Genomic DNA, 25,213 nt, shown 5'->3' with positions numbered 1-25,213 from the left:
AGTGAAGCTATGTTATTTCAAACCAAGTCCATATTAACTGGATACGGGTGTTCAGGTTACTTCATGCTGGACTCAGCCAATTTGGACACTTTGCTTTCATTCCTGTTTATTCTTATATGACCACAACACTAAACAAACCTGTCTTACAGTCTAAAGCAATTTTTACGTCATGAAGAGGCTCCCTGTGGTTCTTTCACCAGCTTGCAAGCAAAATCCAACCTACAGTAAACAGCAAAAGGCAATTGCTTTCTAGATCTTGTTTTGTTTGTAAGGGACTTGGAAAAAGCTCTGAACAAAGGCTTTGGTAAAAAAAAAAGTATTAAAAGAATCACATTGCATTTAGCCACATATAACTAAATCTATTCTAGTTGGAAGCCTCTGAAAATCCTTCACAGGCCAGACAATTACCTGCTGGACCCGAAACAGGGGCAGTGCTGAGCTGGAGATTTCCCAGCAGCTTTTGTTCCCATCCAAACTTCTTCTGGCCACCTCTACCAGTGAGCAAATTGCTTGAGTCTGCAGGGGTACCTCGAGGAGTCTTCTCTCCACTGACTAGAAAACAAGAAGTTAGAGGTTGGTTTATCATTGAGGATGGCTGAGTCAGTATGTACCACAAAACTGAAGCTAAATTAAGGGCTCAGGCTTCTCTGCTACGAATAAGAGCCTGGCCTGCAGTCACAGGCTGTAACACTACTAAAAGGACAGACTGACTTTCTGTTGCTGTATGGGGACTGTGACAAAAGAAATATAAACAGGAATGAGCTGTGGGTAAACCAGCAAGTGAATGAAGATACAAAGCAGGAATACAAAATACAATCTTTAGCAATTGTTAGAAAGTTTCTTTCTTAGCTAGCAAAAGTATGTGCAACCTTTTTTAATTATAGCCTAATTTTCAGGAGTCTTTAGAATACTGGAACCTGAGGTACATTGTACTTCTGCACAGAAACTAAGAGGTATTACTGCATAAATGGGAAGAGTCATACCCCAGCCAACACCCCTACCCAAGGAAGACGTTTCAAGTGTTCAGAACAGCAATCCTCCAATCCTCATGCAAGTTGTTGGTCTGAGATATACAGTGACACATCACTGAACATATTTACAAATTAAGCAATTCACTGTGAATGAGATTATGAAAGATAAAGCCAGACACAAATGCTCAATAAAGATCTAAATGGGGTGAAATCTGGCAGTAGAGGTATAGACAAAACATATTCTAGAGGCCAGTCAACCACAAAGTCTGGATCAGAATCCAAATTTTTCCCAAGAGAGAGCGGAGATCCAGGTTTCCACTTCAGATTTAAATGTACGTCAGTCCAAATAAAATAACCGTGGTCTAATTTAACTGGAGAATTGTGCCCAGCATTACTGCGAAGTTAGTGTCAATCACAGGATGCGTCTTTTCCTAGCCAGAGTCCAAGTGTCATTCATTTTGATAACTGTCACATAGCAAGCCAGGTCATGTGGAACACTATAATCACAAATTGGCTCCTGCATCAGGCTGGGCAGATAGGTGATGCTACTGTCGCAGCTGGAACTTGACTCTCCCACACCGTATGTCTTACTGCCCACGTACTGCCAAACCTGGAAGCCATTCATTGGTCAGCTCCACTAATAATGTAAGCACAGTTATTTCTGAAACATACCTTTACAATTTCAAGACTCCTTTGAAGATTACACCACCAAATCCTTTCCCCACAGCTTCATCCCCTTTCCAAATTTCAATTACATGAGAAATAAAAGCCAAGTCACTTGCAGATAAAAGGAAAACTTACTTGTTAAATAGCAGTCCAGACTAAGGGAGACATTGTCAAAAGCAATAATGGCATCAGACCCTTCTTCCCATGAAGCGATGATCTGAAACCAAAACCTGCACAGATTGGAAGAACAGGGATTAAATTCTGTTAAAGAGATGAAACCCAGAGCTCTTCACAATTAAAGCAGTTTTAGAATGGGGAAGAAAGGGTTTTCTTTTTTTTTATTAATAATATTAAATTGACAGAGAAAATATCCTCACCAGATCTCAAAGATGATCTGAATGAACCTGTACATTAATATATAGAGACAGAAAGTAGATGCAAATGTGTGTGTATGTGTGAGGACAGAAAATAAAGTCCCCTGGCTTCTGACACACACACACACAAATTCAGGCACCTGAGTGACTTTATTCTCACAAATGATTTACACCCTAAAGTGGTAAGAAAAATAAGTAGGCTGGGGCTCCTGAAGTAATTTGGAGTTTCTAAAAGGAACTGGCAATCAAAGGCTGAAACCAATTTACAAAGTATTTGGTGTTGATCCACCCTCTAGGAAGCAAAGGATATCTAACAGTTCTGGCAGTCACAAAAGAGAGGAACTGACACTATGGGTAGTCCATAGGAAGAACAGAACTCATTATCTTCTTGTAAAAGCTAAGCAGGTTTGCCTTAAATCACTTCCACACTCTCAGCTGGCTTTCGCCAGAAGTTCTGCCACTTGTATGTTACCAGAAGAAAGATCACTGTAAATTCACCCTCAGTGATATTACAAGTCAACAGGAAGAGCAAAAATAACCAACAACAAAATACTTCAAATGTGATAGTATATTGACCATGCATTAAGTTAATGCACTCGTGGATTTAGATTTTCTCGTAGCTTAGCAAGTTCATGTTCTCCTGATGCATATCTGCCACATAAAATCATAATATTCTGCTTAGGAAGGAGAACAATTTCTAAAAGCAGCCAACCATGGCCCTGAAGTCATGCTGAGAAGTTGCATCAAGACTATAAAAACATGAAACTATTACATGCTGTAGACCAAGCTGCAAGAGAACACAACATACTATTTAAAACTCATTCTCTGTTTTATCTTGATGTTTTACACCAGGAGAAGCTAAGCCATTCACGGGTCTCTTTAATGTAGATCTATTGCTGATGGTTCCCACTCCGTCTTCTAGATAGAAACATTCAGCCAGAAATTGAATTCTTGCATGTGTTCCAGTTTAGACAAGAAACTGACGACAGAACAAGGTATTTTTGAGGGGCAGCCCTGTTTATTTAAATAGGCTGTAGAAATCCTGTCCCTTTACTGCAGCAAGCATCTAAACACGAGCAGGTTTTTTCAATTCTCACAGACTCTAGTCCTTCATTCACAGTGCTGGATCCAAAACACTTTCTGCTTCTGCAACGGGTGCTCTTGCTAAGCTATAGATGGACACACAGTCAGAAAAGCTGACCCAACCAAAGCAAAAACTTCAACAGAAAACCCTCTTGACAACCCCTGGAAGGTGCAAAGGGTTTAGAACTGAACACGGTCCACCTACAGCAGAGAAGAGTTGATGTGGTTACTATGTTCCTCCTGCTTTACTTCTGCTAAAGCAAAACAATGATACTTCAATACTGAAATTTCTTGCTCTCTGGAGATATATGGGGAGATATTCAGGGAGATATTCCTAGAACTGACTTTTTATGTTCTAACAATATGAGCAGCTGCTACAAAAAAGCAGGTGATTGACATAAAGAACAGTGAATAGGGTGATGGAAGAATATCCCTAGCACCAAAGGAAACTCCAAATAGCAGAACATTATTTTCATTGCTAAATGATCTGTCTTGATCAATTCAAAAAGTGGCTTCATCCCAACAAATCTGAAGATCAAAAAAATCTATTGTTTGCCTTCTCAATTCATACAAAGTCTGACACTGCCAGAAACCTCACAGTTCTTATTTAGTATACCTGAAACCCATTCTGGGTATGTCTAGGAGGAAAACTGGAAGGAATGTAAAATCCTTGGATGTTGAACTGATTTCCAATTACACTGGCTGTTCCCCTTGCCTCCTCCTCATTTGCTGCACAGCTGACATCCCATAACACTTCAACTGAAATTACAAGCATAAACATAAGCTCTTCAGTTCCAGACATGCCATGTGAGTCTTAAACAGAAGCTGTTGGACAGACAAAGTGGGCTCTGATCTACTGTAAGTTACTGTGCCAGCAGCAGAGATGAATCATACGTGAAACAGGTCCTGAACCACCAGAGGTCCCAGTTTGGTATGTTATGGAGAACCAGGACCTACATAACTCTAAACTACAGGCCACAGCTCAGTAGAAGCTTCTCCCTCCCTGTTGTGTGCTACTGAAAGCTCCAGGAAAAGGTAAGATTCAGCTTACAGTTGGCTGTATCTGAAAATCGATGTCCTGCACACAGTGAATGTTGGTGCTACATTGAAGGGTCTACTGGAACTGACTCTCTGATGTTCATCCTGTTTCCTGGGGATGTACACTAAATGCCACTTGGAGATGTGCACATTTTGATGTGTATTTACTTCTGTGAAATGCTAAAGGTTGGGAAATGAATTACAAAGACATAAGCAGTTCCTCCACATCAGCTTTTCCCTCCACTTCTGCAGACTCTTATCTCAGGTTGCATAAAAGAGACATACTTCTTCAAAGACTACTGCGCACCTTCTTTGTACCTGCAGGCAACTAAATACTTATGAAAACGGCTTCAGGCAATTTCCTTGGCAGAACCTAAGCTTCATGCCCCAAGGTGTTATCCTTTGATGCACTGCTCCTGTCATACCTCTTCAGACAATAAAGGATTGTTCTTAGGGGAATTACCAGCCCCTGAGAACAGACAAGCATGATACAAACCAGGATTTCTGTCACCGAAGGGAGTGCTATCTAACATGTCCATATAAAAACACAATAAATTGCTTTCTACTTTTATTTCAGTTCAATCAAGTTAAAAGACAGCCTTGCTGATTTCACCTGCAGGAACACTGGGACCAGAACACTTGAGAAGTTGCCTGAAGTTCACCAGGGATGAAAAAAACGACAGAAATGCTTCCAAAATACAAAACCCAAAGGAATGTTAAACACTGTTAGGACCATCAGTGCTGCCCTGGTTGCCTATTGATCTGATTTTTTTTCCTTACACAAATGCAGTTCTAGTACAAACATTCTCTTGAGACCAGCATTTCTTCAACAAATAGTTCATCATTTTCCCTTCTCCAGTTTAATGTCACTATTCATTTAGAAATATAATGCCTTTCAAATCCCACTGAAACCAGATCATCAGTTAGCCAACATTTTAATCATTAGCTTTGGTGGTTTTAGCTTAATGGGCTAATTAAGGGAAATTTAATCAAAACTGAAGATTGAAATGTCACACATCAGTGAGATGGAAAAGAGCCCCACAATCTCATTACCTTGCCCCCTCCATTACTTTTTTTTTCTGCTTGATCCCTGAAATCAGTGAAACAACTCCCACTGACTTTGGTGGACGGCGATAGTGAAACACCAGAAGCACCTTACTGCAGTGATTTGGTGTAATGCTGGAGGTGACAGAGTCTCACATATACTTTTGCACAAATAGAAACATAAAATAGTTTGGGTTGGAAGAGACCTTAATATCATCGAGTTCCAACCCCCTTCCACTCAACCAGGTTGCTCCAAGCCCCATCCAGCCTGGCCTTGAACACTGCTAGGGATGGAGCAGCCACAGCTTCTCTGGGCAACCTGTGCCAGTGCCTCATCATGCTCACAGTGAAGAATTTCTGCCTTATATCTATCTAACCTAAATCTCCCCTGTTTATGTTTGAACCTATTACCCCCCTTGTCCTATCACTACAGTTCCTTTAAAAAGAGTCCCTCTTGGCATCCTTGTAGGGCCCCTTCAGATACTGGAAGGCTGCTATGAGGTCTCCATCAAAGCAGGGTGAGATAACTACACATCTAGGACTTCAAATTGCACCTGTTCAGCACAGATACTTGTCTACAGCACTTTGGAAACATATTCACTACAAACACAAATGTTCTGTAGATGATCCATGTTAGTGGACGTTCATGGAAGAGTATTTCTGAAGGTAATTCTATAGAATCAGCAAACTTACTGCTGGCAAGTCTGTCATGAATTTGTTGCTTAATAAATCTCAGCAACTTCCTTAACATGGAATCCAAATCCTGATCAGGTAGGCCTGTGTTTGCAAGCTAGATTTCTTCACAAGAATGAAAATACAGCTGTGAAAGGCTTTAATAGCTTGGCTAGTCAAAAAATCATTACTTGAGGACTGGTGGGAATTACTTATCTGTTTCTTCTTTTGCCCTATTTGACCCTAGGAGCACAGCTATAAAAAAATTCCTTAGATGTATGACAATTGGGAAGTACAAGTTACATCCCACAGGGTTGAGTGTCGGCCAACCTGTGAATGCAACTCATACAAACATCAGAACATCAGCTCAGCTGCCTGAAGGATACAAGTTTTAGAGAAATTCAAAAACCTCCCAGGGGTGATTACTGATCAAATTATTTCAGAGTCACAGATAAGAAGTGCTATCAAAGGCATAACCAATAAGCTTTTCTGAGTTTGTTTCTTTAAATTTCTTTGTGAATGTAAATTTCTTTGTGAAATTTAAATCCAGATGAACAGTTCCTTGAAAGGCAGGACCAAGGACATTCCAACTCAGTTTGAGCTGACAGAAGTGGGATACATCAAAGCTTCTGGGCTATAATCTTCCCCATTCCTTAGGATCGTTATATTTCAGACCAGTCAGTATTTGAGCTTCATCATATCATCCTGGGTTTTCTGTTCAGTTGGGTCTTTTTGCTTATTTATTTTTTAGTTGCTCCTAACAGAAGACTGGTTCCCCCCACAATATCTAGGCTTATTTATACAGGGAAATAATAGAGGTAAAAATATGAAAAGACATCTACAGTTATGTTAGTATAGCCTCCATGAGGACAAACTGGTTTACTTATGTCACCTATCCTTAGGTCTTCACTGAACAGAAATAATCAACTTCTAGGTGTATTATATCCTCCTCTAGAGGGAAATAGAAACTATTCCTGAAGACCTCAGCAAGCCAATTTTGTGTAAATTCTGCAGCTCCCTCCCTTCAGTAACAACTCTAAATTCCACCTCAATATTGTCCCTGGCTCATACAGACAGTTCAGGTTTCCATTAACCACTCAGGTAGCTGTCTTCATGCCATTATTTTAGAAAGGCTTATATAATATTTTTTTTTCTGTTTTATCATAAAGATAGGGATTATTAACCAAGCTTGAACGTAATCTCCTCTGTACTTAATCCCCCATGCAGTGACACAATCACAGCATGCCTGTACGTACAGATCCCATTTCCTAACTTGTAATGTTTTGCCTCTGATGGAACTGATTTCTCTGTCTACCTAACTAGGATAATTATGACTGAACCTGCTTGAGACTGAGGCACTTACCAAATGGAGAACTTTCAGGTCACTAACCCTTATTTCATTCAGGTTCCCATTAACTTCTCTGTTACAAATGACACATTGTTAGCGTCACTTCACAAAGGAATACTTACTATTTGGGATAAAAGACATACTTAGGTGGAATGAGATTATTTGTAGCAATATAAGCATGTTAACTAAACTCACAGTGACAGAAATGCTATGCAGGAAGTTACTTAATAGCTAGTAATAAAGGATGAGATTCAAAGGTGTTTTAAAGGTATTATTAAAGGCAACCATGCAGAATAGATACATGTACAAAATCTGTCACAGGTACTCTGCTCACACCGTCACCAAAACTCCCTTTTTCAGATGAACAGAACAGCCAACAGCAGAATATTTCAGAAGGAGGACATTGGCCGACATAGTTAATACTACACAGCAGAAGAGGAGTGATATGGGTATCAAAGTCTCACTTGCTTTTAACAAATGTGGGACCATGTCAAGAGCAATGCAGGCTAGGCTTGTAGGATGAGTATAAGAAGAAAGAATAAAGAGATCTGGGCGTAGATGTGACCACTTAATGTATACCTGTACATGGAGAAACATATCTAACTTGTATGAAGGGTCCCTGTTCCTTCAAGGCAGAATGGGAACAAAGGTCAGGAATAACAGGAGTCAAACAAGCCTCTGCTTATAAAATGTTGCCAAGAACATTTCATTTCTTTTTCTTCCTTCACGAAAAACATGATGCCCAGAAACTTACTAGTTATTTCTTATTAGAAAGAAAATCTGAAAGGAGCTGTCAGAGAGAGACAGAGCAATGCAAGAAGAAATTACTAGACAAGAAGAGTTCTTAGCCACAGCTGGTAGGAACACAGCAGAGGGGTACAATTATGAGACAACTACTTTTTACTGCAGCAATGAGCTAGAGGGTCCCCAGCTGCTTTGGCTGCCATTTGGATAGGAGCTGCTGTAGAAGCAGGGTTCTGTTTGCTCTTGCTGTCACATCCCCATGACTATATAATTACTAAAATTTAAACTCACATTACTTACTACCTAAAAACATATGTATAAAAAAAGCAAGCCCAAACTACCAACTACAACAGAGCTTTCAAGACTCCATTTCTTACTTGCATTTCTGTGAAGCTGAAAAAGAACAACCCTCAACAGGTTCATCACTTATAATTGGAAAACAAATAGTAATTTTTCATCAAGTACAACCATTTTACCATAATGGGGTGCTTTACACTACCCTCAACCCAAATATTTTAGCACTGCATTAATGTAAATTCCATTAAGTAAGAAGACCAATTCTCTATGCAGATTATCATCTGCCAAACAAAGCAGAGCAAGGATTGTTAGCTCACGCTGAGTGCGTTTAAGTGGCAAGTTAAAATACAGCACCTCTGGTAGGTCTTTTGTCTCTGGTAGGCACAATCCAGCAGTTCAAGGAGCTCTTGCCCCAGAGTGGCTTCTTTAATTGTAGCTGCTTTGATGGCATATCCTTCACCAGCCTTTGCCCATCCTCACCCCCCCCACAAAAGAGAGCCTTGGGAATTGGGTTACAGCTCTGGTAATCCACACACCACATGAGCTGACTCTCCAAACTGTTTTGACAACACATTCCAGAGAAAGGAAGGATAGCTAACTTTGGGAAGATGCATAAAGCCAGAACTTCAGACTTTTTTAAGTCCACACAGAAAAGGTAAGACCTCACTCAGGATCAAATTGCAACTGGATTCTTTGATATGGATCAAATGGGAGAAAAGAAGACAATATTCTCCTCATTTTACTCTTGGAAATTAAGCATGTGTCCAGGGTTGCCCAGGCTACTGCAGTGCTAGACATCCAACATCCCTCAGTGCCAATTTTGCTTCTTTGTCATACTTCTCCCTCCTTTCTGTTCCTGCCAATTCACCTGAAATGTTCTAGCTGTGGTTTTCTGCCAAAATACAATTTCCCCCCAACAGCCGAAGGGATATAAAACATTTAAGAAATATCTGTTTCTAAAGATAGAGCTGATCTAATTTCTTGGAAGTCTTCCTAATGATTCTTTGAAGTGCTATAAGCCAAACATGGAAATTATGGCCAAGCAGCTTCTGAACAAGCAAGCTTTTAAGCAGTTTTATAGCATATTATCTTGTCATTAATAAAACTTCTCATTCAGCTTCCCAATCACAATGGAACATGCTTTAATTTTTGTGGAACTGGTGCACTGGTATTCTTTCTTCAAGAGCTTTACTTCTGTGAAGTGATTTAAACATTCAGCTCCTCCTGTAGGAATATCTGCAGCATCATGCTGCTTCTAACACAGACCCTCACAGCTACTGACACGGGAACTGATCAGGAAAAGAGAGACACAGCAAGCTTTTAGCAACACCAGCACTTCGTTCACATCAATTAAATACTTCTTACAGTTCAGCAAAACTGCCATTTATCTCCAAAGTTCATTCACTGCAGCCTCCCCAGCACCATTTCAGTGTACCCTTCCACAGAGTTCCCTCCTAACTTACACATCAGTCCATATTTCCTAAGAAGCAGGTTTTGAGATAGTGAAAAAAACACCTGCAGCATTTCCAAGTCTCACAGGAGATTTCTTCCTACTCAGGGAAGACTGGTTTCAACTAAATGAATCTTAAAAAAAAATAACCATTAAACAGTGCATTTTTTGTGAATAAATGAGGAGAAAAACTTTGCAAGAGACACCAGGACTTCAAAGATTTTCTTGCTTATGTCTTAATCTCCATCAAGCTCCCTTCCCTCAGTGAACCCAGCTGGCTTTCTCTGTAAGTAATGGGAATTAAGGGTGGCAGCATCTCATACATATAGTCAGCACCATAGTATCAGCTGAATCTATGATTCCACATGAACCACTCCTAGCCCGGCTCCTAAGATCAAAGTATTCTCTGCCTTACTGTGCAACCAGGGAGAATTTAAAGGAAAGCAACAGTAGGAGTACAGAGTCATTCGGGCACAAAACATTTCTCTGCAACATCAGGAAAGAAATTGCGTAAATAATAATGGCAGAATATACCATTCTTCAAAGGAAACACCACTGAAGGGAAAGAAGCAACCAGAAATGGTATTTCAACAGTGACTGCACAATAAGCCTAATGCTAGTATTTTTTAAATATCTGAAGTGCACATATTAATTATACATTCAGGACTGAAGTATCAGCAGTGTCCTTGTTGTATCTGTAGCCTACGTGCATTCCCAAGAGCCAGGAAGATAAAAGACATATAGTATTTGTTCAAACTTCTTATGAGGCAAACTATCACTTAATGAAATCCATTATTTCTAGGGCACAAATTTCCAAAAAGACAAAGGTCACCAGTGGTGATGACACAGCTTGTAGATGCGTCTTACAGCCTAAGGGCCAGGGCAGCAGGAGGTGAAGTATGTCTCTGTCTTCTCTATAAACCCCGTAAGCCAGAACACACACAAAAAGTAAACCATGAACAAGAGTGTTCCCTTAAAGCTGACTTGTAAGACACAGCTAAAACAACACTCTAAATAAGCATATGCTACCAGATAAATCTTTTATGCTTAAAGCCAGAATACAGTCACAACTGAGAAAGCCCTTTATTAAGCTAAGCCTCCTGCTACAGCTAACACAAAGGTGTTCAGATGCATCCTTGTCTGATTTTGCAGCGAGTTCTCCCATCTCTTCCATCCTCACATCTAGACCCACTGAACACTGAGGACTGTGATACCCAGAAGAAAAATCAAATATGAAGCTCACATCCAATTCTAGCAGACCAAATAAGAGGCTCAAACACGCTACATAAATCAGCACGTGTGGAGACACAGAAGTTTAAGCACCTTGTTGTAGACTATCCATTGACCCAGCCTGCAAACCAAGACCACCACTCAGGAGTTCTAAAATTGGATGCTTTGCTCTAAATTAACTACTCAGTTATTATCACTCCCCACCCTAACAGAAGATACCTCTCAGGAACAAAGAGCTTCCTCTCCCTGAGGAAACAACTTCCAGGAATGATGTTGGCTATTTTCTTTGACAGGTAGCTAGCAGTGAATGGACTGATCACCATGAAGCAGAATGATGAAAAGACTCATACCTATCCAGTACATCTGGGAGAGGTAAGATCATCCATTGCCATATTCCCAAACCTTCGCTGTAATCTGAATGCCAGAATGTCCGGCTCTGTTCCTTTCCTGTCTTGTTCTCAACCAGCACCAGGGATATATTTCCCAGCAAGACACCTTGGATGAGCCATGACATTCGTAGCTAGAAGAAAGAGAACATACAAAATTAAACATCACATAAACATTATCCAAAAGTTAACAGAATTCCCAACTCTTCTTTCATTTCTTCTTTTTCTAATCACCAAAAAGTTGGTTCTCTCTCCCTTATCTCATGTAATCCTCTTAGAAAACTCCACAGATGTGGAAGCCTGTAATAATTAGTATATGCTATTTCATATTGGAGCTGCTGGTCTTTCTCTTTGGTAAAGTTGAGTCCAAAACATCTTTCACATATGTGTCTGTAATTTTAAAAGGATAAGCTAATACTTCTATCTTGTGCAGTACGAAGATCACACCCTCCCCAAGATGCCACCTAAGAGTTTCAAGTTAAGACTAACAATTTTTTCAGCAATAAACATTTATATTCTGGCAGCAGCAAAACCACAAGGAATAATAGCTGCAATAAGCAGGCACTATTAATAATCACATCCTCATTCCCCAGATACTCTTTTCAAAAATCATCTTTTCCTTACCTCTTTCCAAGTTTCTACAGCCTTTCCAATTAAAGTTCAGTAATAATTAGTATTTTTTAGCAATTAAAATACCTGAGGGAACTGCTTTCCCTACCATTTTTGTTACACTTAGTGTAATTGAGTCCATTTCTACGCATTTATCCCTGCATGTAAAATTATTTCATGTAGTTTTCTCATTTTATGACTTTCTCTCCCTCATTGTATGAAAATAAAAACAATTCTTCAGACATCAGGCTAGTGTCAAAATCCATATTATATTAACATAGTCTTCTCATTTTCTTGGGAAGATGACCTAGCTCTTTGTTGATAATGAGCATAAGTAAAATACATGTATATATATTACATGCAGGAGCTGGGTCTCATCTCAATTAAACAGTAGAGGTGAGAATCCTGAAGGGACATGTTTGTTAAAAGTACATTAAAATTGACTTTTTTTGGACGCAAGAAAGTATTCAACACAGTAGCTAGCATCCATGCATGTTAAAAAACAGCCCTCTGTTTTAACACTTTAAAGCAAACTCTTCAGTCAGGAGGCTAGGAACTGAATTTATATTTCACACAGGAATGCCTGATAACAGTATTTACTTTCTTGCTTTGACAGCACAGACTATTTGTATCCATTTCTCTAGTTCTCTAGATTTTGTTTGCTGTTCCCATCTCATGGTGTATGTCTGTCCTGGCAGTCAAGACAGATTTAGGCATCAAGAGGACAGAAGCATTGCTATTCCTAGCTGATGCTTACAACATCCCAGATAGCCACTGTAATAATCATCAGTACTGATTGTAGGTAAAAAATGTAGTTCACCCCTCTGTCTCCAAAGCTACAAAGACAGCAGTGACTTTGACTACACTGCAAAACTATCACAGAGACTGAAAAATCTAGATGTGGTGGTGTTCTCTCTCGAGTCCAAAACTCAACTGCACTTGCCTGGAGTAATTCCTGGGCCTGTTGCACTGCCAGTGTGTGTGACACAAGCATTGATAAGATGTACAAACTGATATGCAAGTATGGGTCCATGAATCCATTTTGTTACATTATGACCAGACATTCAAGACTGATGGGTAAGGTTTTGAGTGGTTCAGCAAACCATCATAGGGGCCTTCCAAAGCACAGCACTTCTGGTGACCCGAGGCTGCTCAGGTCTGACTACCAGCTCACTCTCATCTTTGGAAAAGCACTTACAGAGTCCCACGTCCATTTCTATAATGACAGTGGAGACCATGGGATGAACTGAGGATTTTCACTTCACAGACACCAGAAAGAAAAAGCAGAGTCAAGCAGGACTGCAAAGAGCTGCTTCAGATACAACACAGCAATGGCTGGGGAAGCAGCCGAGGAGGGCTGAGTTTATGCCTACAAGTTCACCAGAACCAACACTGGTGGAAAAGGCTGCTGACAAATGTTTATGGTGTAGGAGGCTGATGCTTTCAAACTTGCTACTTACACGGCTACTCCTAACTTTTAGTGCACAGTCTTAATGACAGGTGACAATGAAGATGAAAGAACTTGTTGAGCATTTTGTATTTCAAGTGCCTATGAAGTGAGGCTATTGAAATCACAGTGAAAATTGCTCTCCCCTAAACAGTACTGCAATACCTTTCAGACCCACTTAAGTCATTTCTCTTGAGAAAACTGATCAGGACCAAAGATTGTTGGGATTTTTAAATAACTTTGCAATAACAGCAGACATTTAAAGCACTCTATGGCAGGGAAAGCAACTCTTCTTACTCAGAGTCTACATGTGAAGCACTTTTAGGACCCTAACGCCAACTCTACTGTAACGCACTAAGTGAAATTTCTAATACAGGTAAGTTGGACCAACTTCACTGTGCCCTTCTGACTGTTCAAAATTTGAGAGGTAAAGCCCGGAAGCTCCTACCACACAGGAGCTTTCCGACCTCTTCTCTTCTGGAAAAGTGCCAGACTGCAAGAGGCAACATCTACATGGTCAGAAGTGAGAAAAGAGTGAGACTTTGATAGTTATTAACGTAACACCAGAGCAAAAGCTGAAGCAATTGATAAATTGGAATGGATGCCTTTGCACACATGTCAGCTGTTCAAAGGAAAAAAGTAGCTGGCATTAGATGTGGAGATCAGCTCATTGGCAAAGTGCAATATGCATACTCTAATGAACTGGCTCTGAGTGAATCGACTGGCACTGTGTCCAAATGGGCATTTTTGGCTGTGAATTCCAGGGTTTCTAAGCTTCACAGCAGGGCAGTTCAGGCCTTTTCACACCTGCTGAAGTGAACCACAGCAGATGATGGGCTGGATACCATAGTAGAGACATCTGAATGGGGCTGGCATTCATTCTACACAATACAGCATCAATGATGGCAGATGGTACTACACACACGATGCCTCCTTTAAGCAGTGCAGTGGCACATTTGGAAAAATCTGAATGTGGGCTGTTGGTGGCATACCCCTAACATTATGTATCAAACATCTCTCTCTGTTAAATCAGCAGCAAAATATTCAGAAGCTAGAAACACCACTGAGAAATTAATTAAGCATTGGAGGTAGGCACTGGCTCAACAGCACCTTACTTTCTGGCTTTAGAACCCACCAGAGCTGGTGATTAGCTGTTCAGATTCACTGACTCAGTAAATGAAACACTCTAATCTGATTTGGGGAAAATTAAAAGGAGAGATTGCCCATGGTAAATACACAGCATATTGAGGCAAACCTTGGGTCAGATGTCCACATGCACTGCACTGCAAACACCACCTTAGCCTCCAAATTTCTCCTTAGCCACCGAGTTTGTGGAATTTCTGGACTAACAAACAGGAGGCTTAATCCAAAAAGAACAAAAACCTAATCCTTGTAAGTATAAACAGGGTTTGGCAGTTTAAGAGGGAGGTGAAGATAAACAAGGATGGTAGAATTTTCAAGCACAAACTGCATAATTCCAAGACCACCTGATAATTGAGAGTTGTTTATTTATTTTTTCTTGTCCCTATGTAAAGAAGAAATAAAATACCAAGAAACTTCTGGCTTACACCTGTGAATCTAATTTAATGACTAGAAGTATTCCAGTATGAGCTAGTGTCTAGATGTCTGACTGAGGACCAGTGACACACATAAATATCAACATTCCTTAGGGGCGCTCCAGAGAGCTGCTGTTTCTTTTTCCTCCTTTTCTAAGTGGCAATGCCCCTGACTATTAACATTATGGCCCTACCTGGCAGGAAACACTGGTTGTCCATTCTCAGCAGAAGTACCTAAAGAAAGGGGGAATGATGAAAATACTCTAGAGCTTGGAGTAAGATATTTTTACGGAGACAAGCCAACAGGCATCCGCTCCCAAGGAACTGTAGAAGTTGGAGCCCACTGGTGGCTATCTTGCTGCTTACGCCCAACTCTGCAGCACAGGCTTACATCTTGTGAGAGAGCATATTACTTGGCATTCCTGCCCAAAATCATTGCTTCCCGCCTATAATACTCGCTCAAAGGAATTGCTCAAAATTTTCCTGACCCAGAAGTGCGTATTATTGAAATAGACATTTATTTTTCTGAAAAAACATAACTCTTGTCTTGGGTCTTAAGAATTCCCTGTCCAGAAATTTCTGGGCAGGAAACAGTGAAGTTGTTTTCAGGTGGGAATGCACTGACCTGGTAAATGTGAGTCAAGCAGTAAAGAAGCTTGGAAAACACTTCATGGTAGCATAGAAACTGAAGCCACAGGTTGGAATATGGTTTACATGGAATTAGACGACAGCTGCAGAAACTTTTGCCAAGTCTCTAAGTTTTGTACATAAACAATGCTTGAAGCATGAAGTTTATCACATTGGCAATATTGTTTTTCTTACTAGAAATGAGAAATGGTTTCACAAAACAGTATACAAAAAGACATCTATTAAACCTGCTCAGCAATTTAGGCTTGTACCTGGTCTTTGGCTAGATCACCCACTGTGCATGATCAGTCTCTCTTGCAGAATCACAGCAGCAGAGAATGGTTAGAGGTGGAAGGGACGTGAAAGCTCACCCAGTTCCAACCCCCTGCCATGGGCAGGGACACCTTCCACTAGAGCAGGTTGCTCCAAGCCCCGTCCAACCTGGCCTTGAACACTGCCAGGGATGGGGCAGTCACAGCTTCTCTGGGCAACCTATGCCAGTGTCTCACCACCCTCACAGGGAAGAATTTACTCCTAATATCTAATCTAAATCTCTTCTCTGTCAGTTTAAAGCCATTCCCCCTTGCCCTGTCCCTACAGGCCCTTGTCAAAAGCCCCTCTCCACATTTCTTGTAGCCCCTTTTAGGTATTGAAAGACTGTTCTAAGATCTCCCTTGAACCTTCTCCAGGCTGAACAAGCCCAGCTCTCTCAGCCTGCTGGGAGAGGTGGGCTTGTTTAGCCTAAAGCGGCTTCTGGCACTTCAGTAGACTTGGGAGTCTCCTGACACTTCTGCTTTTGCTCAGAACTTGGATGTACAAGCAAAAACCTCATGTAAATGCTAAAATAATTAACTAATCTGATCACAGAGCTTTAAAATACCCAGGCAGGCAAGAGAAGCTTGTGTTTTATATGAATAGATTCTCATGCTATTTATTCTCACTTTATTTCTTACTTCTATAAAATTAAGAACCTAATAAAAGCGCCTTCATTTCAGGAAACAAACAACCATAAAACCAAAAGAGAAAGAGTTCTTAATTTTGCTGTCAGAATACTGTGGAGTGACCAGGCCTTCCAGAAATTTAGCTATTCTAGATCCTGTAATCCAATGACACAGAAGCCAAGTGGCAAAGGAGACAAGATAAAAGCCTGATAACAGTGAATAAAATGCAGATTTAAAAAACAACACTTTAAAATAAAACAGGATGCTAACAACATTCTGCAAAATACAGCACATGAAAGGTTGTGCTAGAGGCGGATCTATGTTGCATTTTTCATACTCAGAAATGTTCTGAGTCAATGTTATTACCATGTACCTTTCTAACTTATTTAAAGCTGAAGGAATAGAGGAGGGAGACACGCTCTGCAGGTGTCAGCGTGGAGCCCAGAATGCACTCAAGGAATGATTTATATTATTGATTTACATGCATTAAAATAACACAACACCCTTGCATAGAAGAGAGGAGTGAATTAATAACCACAGAGGATGAAAACATCTTTACATCTATAAACCCGAAAGAGAGGGCAAGCTTCAACTATACTCTTTTACATCAACATATTTATTTTCTAGAGAGTGTGTTTACATTCAGAAAGTAATTTCAGGCCTAAAAGAAGCCAGGCTCAGTTCAGAGCTTACTTATATAACATAATGGCACCTTTCAGGAAATAGCCAGTTGAAATGTCAAAACAGCATCAGAAAAAGATTTTCATTATTTTAAACATGGACAAAGCACAAAGCCCTGTTACTTTCAGATATCTGTTCTCACTGGTTTTCAGCACAACCATACCCTTTAAAATGTTTGACCCAGAATCTAACATAAAATTGAAATAATCCGGTTCCCAATCACAATGTAGTCCCTCTTGCAGAGTCACATTCTTCTGTAGAGATGTGATAACATTTAAGGCTAATTCCAAATTCACTACCAGCCAGGCAACACCGCCCTGTTGTCATTCTCCTCTGTTACAACCTACACAAAAATTGCTTGCATGGCTTTTACTTCTCAGATACGGCATGAAGGTCTATCACAGATTCTCTTGAGCTGAGCAAACCACAGCCTTTCTAAAAACCAGTGTCCAGACTCCTGTTTCTGCAGTGACTTCCAGACAGAAGTCATAGTCATAATCCACCACAAACCAAAATCTCACAGGACAGATACAACTACTGCTGCCCAAGAGGTACACATGGTACCAAGCACTCACAACAGTCCTGGACCTGATCTTACATCTTTTCATGACACAAACCTGAACATTTCTGGGGAGACACAAGTATGACTCTTACGACCTACAGGCACCACAGCATCCCTTAAAGCCTGAGGATGCAGACAGCAGGGAGCATCTCTGAATAACAGAATGAAAAGCAAGTCCATGTACCTGACTCTGCACTTTAAAGCAACAGTGCTGGGACTGAGACAGGATAGCCTTGTTATCCAGACAGGGGGGACTGGAATTGAGTCTCCAGTTTCCACATGAAAACAAGCGCTCCCTGCGCATCTGCAACACTAGGGTCAGCTCTTTTGACATCTTTGCAAAGAACTAAGAAGTAGGTGCCCATTCTAGTCTGGAAACTGGGCACACCCAGGGGCTCTCAACTGCAGCAGAGAAACTTAGTGTTGCATAGGTGGTGTCTGAGATGACAGCACTTGGACATTAACTGCAATGTGATTTCCCAGATTCGCAAACAGCAGCACAGCTACTAATGATATACATATGAATTTCTTCTTCAAAATGAGGAAATGTCTAACCACCCCATGATCTTCTGCCCTGTTGGCCTTGTGTAGGCCAACTGATTCTGATTCAGAGTGCAAAGGGCTGAATAATGCTGTGCTTTACTGTCCAAGCTCTATAAATTCTGCCTTTAAATCAGGCCACTGTTTGGATTAGTTCTTCACACTTTATGTGCATTCCTATGCTCAATTACACTTGCTTTGTTTCCAGTGAACTTTTACATACAGGTTTAAAGATTTTCACTCTTGATTACTGTGATTCAGTTCAGTTCCTGAAGCGTTTCCTGAGCTTTTTATTGCATCTCCCTTTTCTGGCTACTTCAAGGTAATGGAGCATCTCTTCATACACTCTGTGTACCACTTCCTGCTTTCCCTCAAGATTTACTGAAAGTGCCACATTTCCCCTCTTTCATACAAATTGGGTTTTAAACACAGAGTTAATGGGGTCAGAAGGCAAAAGACTCTACTGAATGTGCAACATGAAAAAGGTAACAAAGACTGTCTGGACTGCAAACAAAAGAGGTTCTTTGAAGCCAGAATACTTCAGCCAAGATTTAATAAAACAACAAAGAGAAAAACTAACTGAACCAAGAACAGAGGGCAGCATCACAAACTAACCACTCTGACCCACCAAAAGCACTGAAGAACAAAGAAAAAGAAACTATAAAGCTGCTCAAAACAAACAGGAGCAAAATGCAATACAAAGCTATACACAAAGTGCAAGGCCAATCCCAAACGTGTGGAGAAGAACAGGCTGTGCATATTATGGTATCTCCTGCATGCATTTTTACCCTCTTCTCATCTTTTGAGGCATGTGTGGCAGCACAGAGTATGTCAGGCTGATTTTTCCCTTTCTCAGTTAATGAGAAGCCTCCTGCAGGGCATGGGAAACATGAGGGGAACGCAGCCTGGAAGGCAGCCCAGCATATTCCAGGTGACCACCTCAAGCTCCACAAAGACGGACAGTTGCACGTGTCCTGCACTCAGTGGCAATCCATATGCCAAAGATATCCAGGCTCTGAAGTGTCCAAGCGCCCACAGCAGCCCTGCTGCACACAGCTGCCCAGAAGTCAGCAGGGATGGTGTTTGGCCAGGACAGCCCATGAGTTGCCAGGGTGTTAGCAGTCATTTTCTCAGACTGTCCAGTTGTCTCTTGCCAGTCTATCACAGTGGAAGATTAAAAAGCCAGGTTGAAGGAGAAAAAATGAGCTTGAAGCATTAGCAAACTCTTTGTGGCTGGCACCCACTGTGGACTGCTTGACTGCTACCTTATCAGCATTTGAGTCCTGGTTTCATGGACATCCTGTCCGAAAACCAGAATCCTCCAGCCTGGTAAACAGCACTGCAGAAGTTAATGCTCTCGAAGATCAGGTTGAAGTGATTAATTCCTATGAACGCTTCAGGCTAAAAGGCAGGGCATCAGCATTTGCTATGGTGGGTGTAATTGTCAAATATGACTGGATAAAAGTGCATTAAGAAAAAAGGGAATAAACAGTAGCTTCAGTAAACAGTGGGTCTAGTAGCACCCCAGAGCTTCCGCATAGCAGGGAAATAGGAGAGTCAAGATGAATAAACTGGGGACATCTGCTAGCCTGCTTGTCACTCTCAGGGCTTGCAGTGTATGGCCTGTGACAGTCCTGTAATAGTCCTGTGCACAGAGCATCCGAACTCAGGTGTGGAGTTCAGCTGAGCTGGGCATGTTGATACTGGGGCAGACATGGCATACAAGGAAGAGGAAGGTTGTCTACCGACAGGCTTAAGGACAGCCTCTATTATAATACATATTGGTGCAAGATGTGACTCTAAATCTCTCCGGGGTATTGGAACCAGCTGAGAAAGCCACTATGTAGGTGAACATACAAGGAGACCAAGCAGATATACAAAGAATCATGTGAGCTTGATCACATACAAGAGGGAGGGCAGGTTAACGGTTTGCTCTGACTAAGGAAGAATAAATGTGTCTAATTTGTACACACTTGCTAAGATCCCTTTGCCACATTAATCATGAGTTTTGTCAGTGGGATTTCAGGTGCCAGAGAATCTGTCCTGGTTGTGACACACCAGGTGGAGCTGTCAGCAGCAACAGGTAGAAGAAAACTCATTTTTTAGTGCCTGAACTTGAGCCAGTTCAGTCAGGAAATGATTGAGGATGAATAAATAGAGAACAGCATTATGGTATTTTCACAACCTCTTTTCTGACTGTAATTTCAATGTAAGGAAGTTTGTTGGCACCTATTGAAGGAATAAGTGCGTAGGGGGGAATATTTCCTTTCTCCTCTTGTTGTGCTGAAAAGTGGAATTAAATTATTCTGCTCACAGACAGATTGTTCCAGTAAAATAGAATTTGAAGCCACAAGGGGCTCACTGAGAAGAGAAGCTTTTACACTATATGAAAAGGCAAGAGACAAAACCCTTGCCAAACTCCTTCACTCTTTATTACCGACAGCTGCAATGCTGGATGCGTCCGGATGCCTTTTAAGTGCCAAGGGGAGTGACGGAGGTGGGATGGCATGCGAGCAGATGAAATACATGGCAGCTTCTCCCCCGACGGCAAGTTTAATTATTTGCACTGTTGTATACACAAGAAAAAAAATATACACATATTGGGGAATCATTCACTGATTCCTGTGGCAGGTGGATTATGAAAAACACTTGCTCTTGCTGGTGTGTGGCAGCACAAGGTCTTAAAATATTCAGAACCTGCATATACCTTTGTCACAGAAGGGAGGAAAAACAAGGTAGAATGCATTTCCCAGAGAACGAGAACACGAATATATCAAGAGAGCAAAACCAAAAAACGCTTTGCTATATGAACCCAGATATACATCAGAGGTGAATCAAACCAAATTTTAAGCCAAAGAAACATCATCTTCACATACTCTCATTCCAAAGGATTTTCTAACACATCTGTTCTTGTCCTTTCTGGATTTTAAGATCACTGGAACAGAGAGAATCCGATTCTTTTGTCTGTTCAGTACTCAAGCAGCAAACAACAAACCGTGCTTTGTTAGGATTGACTTTCCCAAATCCCTTTGGCTCCAGGATCCAAGAGCATATGTGACATTTCAGGCTGACCATTCAAGATGTGAAATGCTCAAAGTCACCAGCCATGGTTCAAAGTTGTAAGCCATAAATAAATCCTATCAGTGATAATATAATCTGTGAAGCCATAGCCTGGAGTAAAAAGATGCAGACAGGTCATCTTTCTGTAAGCTGAGGTTTAAGGGTTAAGTACAACTGACTCAGAAATGACAATCATGTGCAGGATTGCCTGGAAAGCCACGATGTACATGCTTCAATTGATGTTTTATGATTGTCAATAGCTTATCTAGGAACCTGATTCCATTCCACATGAATTTATCTCTGCTGCTACTAACTTTAGCACTCCTCTGAACAAGGCCTACCTGAGGACTGGCAGGTTTGAGGACCTGCCAGCAAAAATCCCAGCTGTGCTAGAGAAAGCATGCACCATATTTCCTGAGCAGCTCAGGGGCAGTCCTGAAGCGTATTCTTTCTTAGATCTTGCAAATACAACGCTTGTTGATGTAGCCAGCATCTTTGTGTTTATTTAACCCTGGCTGCCCTACCCTTACGGCATATACACCTAATTATGAAGATTTCAATACATCATGTGAGGCCATACAATAAGAACAAGATATGCCAAGCTCTTCAGAGCACATTTCTGTGGTATTTTGAGCAGATAATCATATCTTTCCCCTGCACACAAGGACATGAAATAAGTGTATTTTATAGACAATCCATCGGAAAGCAGTTGCTGTGCTACTGACCTAGTGCCTATATTTGAAAACCAGAGTCAAAACACACACAAAAGATATGTGAATTGCAAAAGAAAAGGAAATATCACAACTTGCCTCACAGGGGGAGTTCCTCAAAGGAGCTGGAAATGCACTGCTGGTCATGATAGTGTTTGCTACTGCTGGTGCTCTGCTGGTGTTAAGGAGGAGTGCACAACCTGGATAAAAGAACAGGAAGAAGGTCAAACTGCAGCACTGATCTTCTGGTTTCAGGGTTTGTGAAACCTCTCAAGAACCCATGTTACCTGGCTCCTACTACAGCAAAATGCCAGAGAGCAGAGACTTCTTCAATATGTTAGGGATGCTGCTTCACCTACCCAACAAATATACTCAGGAAACATGATTATTTTCCCCCTACAGCTATCTTCTGTTGCTTCATGACTTCAGGTTTATCCTCCTTGCAAGACTGAATAACAAAATGTTTATTTTATGTACAGAAGGTAACATGGAAGAGAATATTTGCCAAAACCAAAAAAAAATACAGCTATGGCGAAACACCACCAGAGTAGCATTAATGCAGCTGCATTAAAGGAGCCTCTTTGCTTCTTTAATTATTTGTTGGAAAAAGAGAAACAAAGGCGGTAGTAATACTAGGGTTTTTCCTTGGCAGCTTTACATGAGCTGCAGCACTGCTGCAGCTCTGCTCTCCAGCTTAGGAGGGTAGCACTACTTAGAGCCCATTTGGGCTTTCACTGAAATGACTTCTACAGCATAGACGAATCATAAATGAGCAGCACTTGCCAGCTCCCCACATTATACTCTTTGTGTCTCTTTGCCTTTGTGTTTGTCTATGCGCCCATCACTTTATGGTCTGTAATACTGTGGACTAAACCACCAGATGGCCTAGATCAGATTAACTGCACTGTAGCCTATACCAGCTCACACAACAGCAGAGAATCTTGCTCTTCATGTTTAACTCTGGATCTAACTTTCTAAAGTAATGTTGAGATTATACACCATTCTTGTTATTATTCTATCCCTTTAGATGCTTCTGTGCCCCACCAGTAAATGCCTTCAATGATTTACACTACTGCAGTGGGAAAAAGCTTATCCTGGCAGGTAGCCCATTTGCCAAAACTCAACCAGAAATAGTTCAGTGCCTGAAGTTATAAACCTTCAATGGTTTGTACAGGAAGGATTAGAAATGAACTGCTGGGATTGGATAGGGCAACTAGTATACAGTATTCATACACAGAAGTGGAATTCGACAGACCATGGAGCAAAGAAAAACAGGCTGTGAGAGGGTACAAAGGAGCAGTACAAAGAAACAGAGGAAGTAAATGAGAAAATCGGAAAGAAAAAAAGCAGATCAGGATGGAGGAGGATCGTGCAGATGAACACTTGGTGTGAAGTTGCTTAGGAGGGGTCAAGATTCATGTCTAGTGTCAGTTGTGGAGACCTGAGGTAGCATTCTGTACTCTCAATAAAGAAAGTGAGCAGGATAGTCTTTTGCTCAAAGCACTTACAGTAGAAAGGTGGCTTTTGTACTGAAGGAAAACGGTTGTGCTCTGGGCTTCCAATCCGCCATGGAGAAGGATGGGACACAGAGGAGCCTTGCATCCAGCCACAATCCCCTTCTTCAAATGAACAGTAAAAGCCAGAGGGAAGCTTTTCTGCAAGTGGAACAAAGAGACAGACACACACACTAGAACAACGCAGGTGAGTTGAGGAGGAGACTCCTGGCCACACAGAGAAGCTGCAGTGACTATTCTGACTCAGTTTGCCCAGGGCATGTGGGCACCTCCACAGCTACTCAGTCCTTTCATGTGGAATCATGCCCATGCCTGACCATGAAGAAGGTGGTGGCAAGGGTAACAGCTCCCAAACTGTGACTGACTCCCACCACACTTTGACAAGCCCAAGTGAGAGGACATCTCAGTGTACACTGTAGCATCTCCTAAGTACCTGGCCTCTACAGCTCCACAGGTATGAACCCACTCAAGGTAACATCTTGGAGATGATTTCTTAGCCACTGCTCCTCCAGCCTCACAGAAGGAAATCTGGGAAAGGGGTAAGTAAGTTCCTAACATGACTGCCCTTCCTTACAGTCTAGGTCTTGAGTCAGCCCAGCCCAGCAATGTGATCTCTTCTCTCTGAGAGCGTTGATGCAATCTCAGGTAAAGCACTGAATCCTTTTGTGCCTCAGTTTTTGCACCTGAGGATCCGTTTGGTGATATAAATGCATGAAAAAAAAGGATCCTTTATTTTAAGCCATATTTTCAGGCTTTGAAGCCCACTCATTCTGTCACTGGCTTAAGATTTCAGGCAAGTTTCCAGCTCGAAACAATAAAGATACACTAGCTTTTTGCCTTTAAATTAATCGGTTTTAAAGTAACAGTCATCTCTTTCAAAGTAGAAGGTAACTTTATGCCTTCCATCTCCTGATCTACCTACATTGGAAATGCTTCTTACAAAGGGTGCAAAGTACTGTTCCCTTTGCCCTGCACCATACACTTAGATTGCTGTATGTGGACATCATCTGCTGGCCATGAATCACCCACTTCCTTCAAAGCTCATAAAATACTTTTTCCCATCAATCTCAATAAACCCTCACTGCCTCCTCCCTAATATCTTGTGTTGTCTAGTTCCCACCTTTGCATTTCTCTTCTTCAACACGAGGCCAGATTTTGTACTTATTAAATACACTGTAAAACGCCATGTAAAATCACTACCACTATAACATGATTTTCACTTCTGGTGAATCACTAATGATCCTTACTATGTATTCTGCACCCAGGGTGCAGCTGAGAACTCTGCCAGCTAATAAAAGGGAACAAACTGGGTTTTATGGGAAAAGAAGTAGAGCACAAAGCTAGCCTGGGTGAAAAAGATGTCCCTTTTAACACAGTTAACATTAGGCATTACAGATACCAGAACAGAAGCAAAGTGACCAGTCATTATATACCCTATATACAGACTAACCAGTCCTTGGTGCTGGCAATACAAAGCCCCTTAACACACCTGCTCAGTGAAGTTGGTCCTTCTTCCAATAAACTAGAAAAACTCCTGTGGTGAACAGATGTAGCAACAAACATGATGATGATATTCTTAACTTCTCACTGCTTCTACACCACTGTGTACTCAACTCTGTACTAAAACCAATTTAGCCTTTACTCCATATTTGTTTTTTTCCTT

The 25,213-nt window shown here is 41.2% G+C and overlaps 1 protein-coding gene across 3 annotated transcripts in view; it reads right to left on the bottom strand.

The window, feature by feature from the left end:
- ALK (ALK receptor tyrosine kinase) overlaps positions 1-25,213 on the bottom strand; it is a 316,033-nt gene that overhangs the window by 47,062 nt on the left and 243,758 nt on the right. The window contains exons 7-11 of one of the 3 annotated variants that reach the window (XM_061475364.1): positions 23,562-23,691; positions 22,136-22,238; positions 11,268-11,437; positions 1,773-1,867; positions 409-552 (exon numbers count right to left, since the gene is read on the bottom strand). In XM_061475364.1, the coding sequence (XP_061331348.1) occupies positions 409-552; positions 1,773-1,867; positions 11,268-11,437; positions 22,136-22,238; positions 23,562-23,691 (642 nt within the window). Of the gene's footprint in view, positions 1-408; positions 553-1,772; positions 1,868-11,267; positions 11,438-22,135; positions 22,404-23,561; positions 23,692-25,213 lie in introns of those variants that run through there. The other 2 variants (XM_061475361.1, XM_061475362.1) reach the window with 2 other exon arrangements.

The sequence above is a fragment of the Pezoporus flaviventris genome, unplaced genomic scaffold (genome assembly GCF_033815535.1).
Source record: "Pezoporus flaviventris isolate CSIRO_AGI_PZ_B2104156 unplaced genomic scaffold, CSIRO_AGI_Pfla_v1 ptg000083l, whole genome shotgun sequence".
Lineage (NCBI taxonomy): Eukaryota > Metazoa > Chordata > Aves > Psittaciformes > Psittacidae > Pezoporus > Pezoporus flaviventris.
The sequence above is the reverse complement of the archived record's forward strand: the minus strand, read 5'-3'. Positions and strand labels throughout refer to the sequence as shown.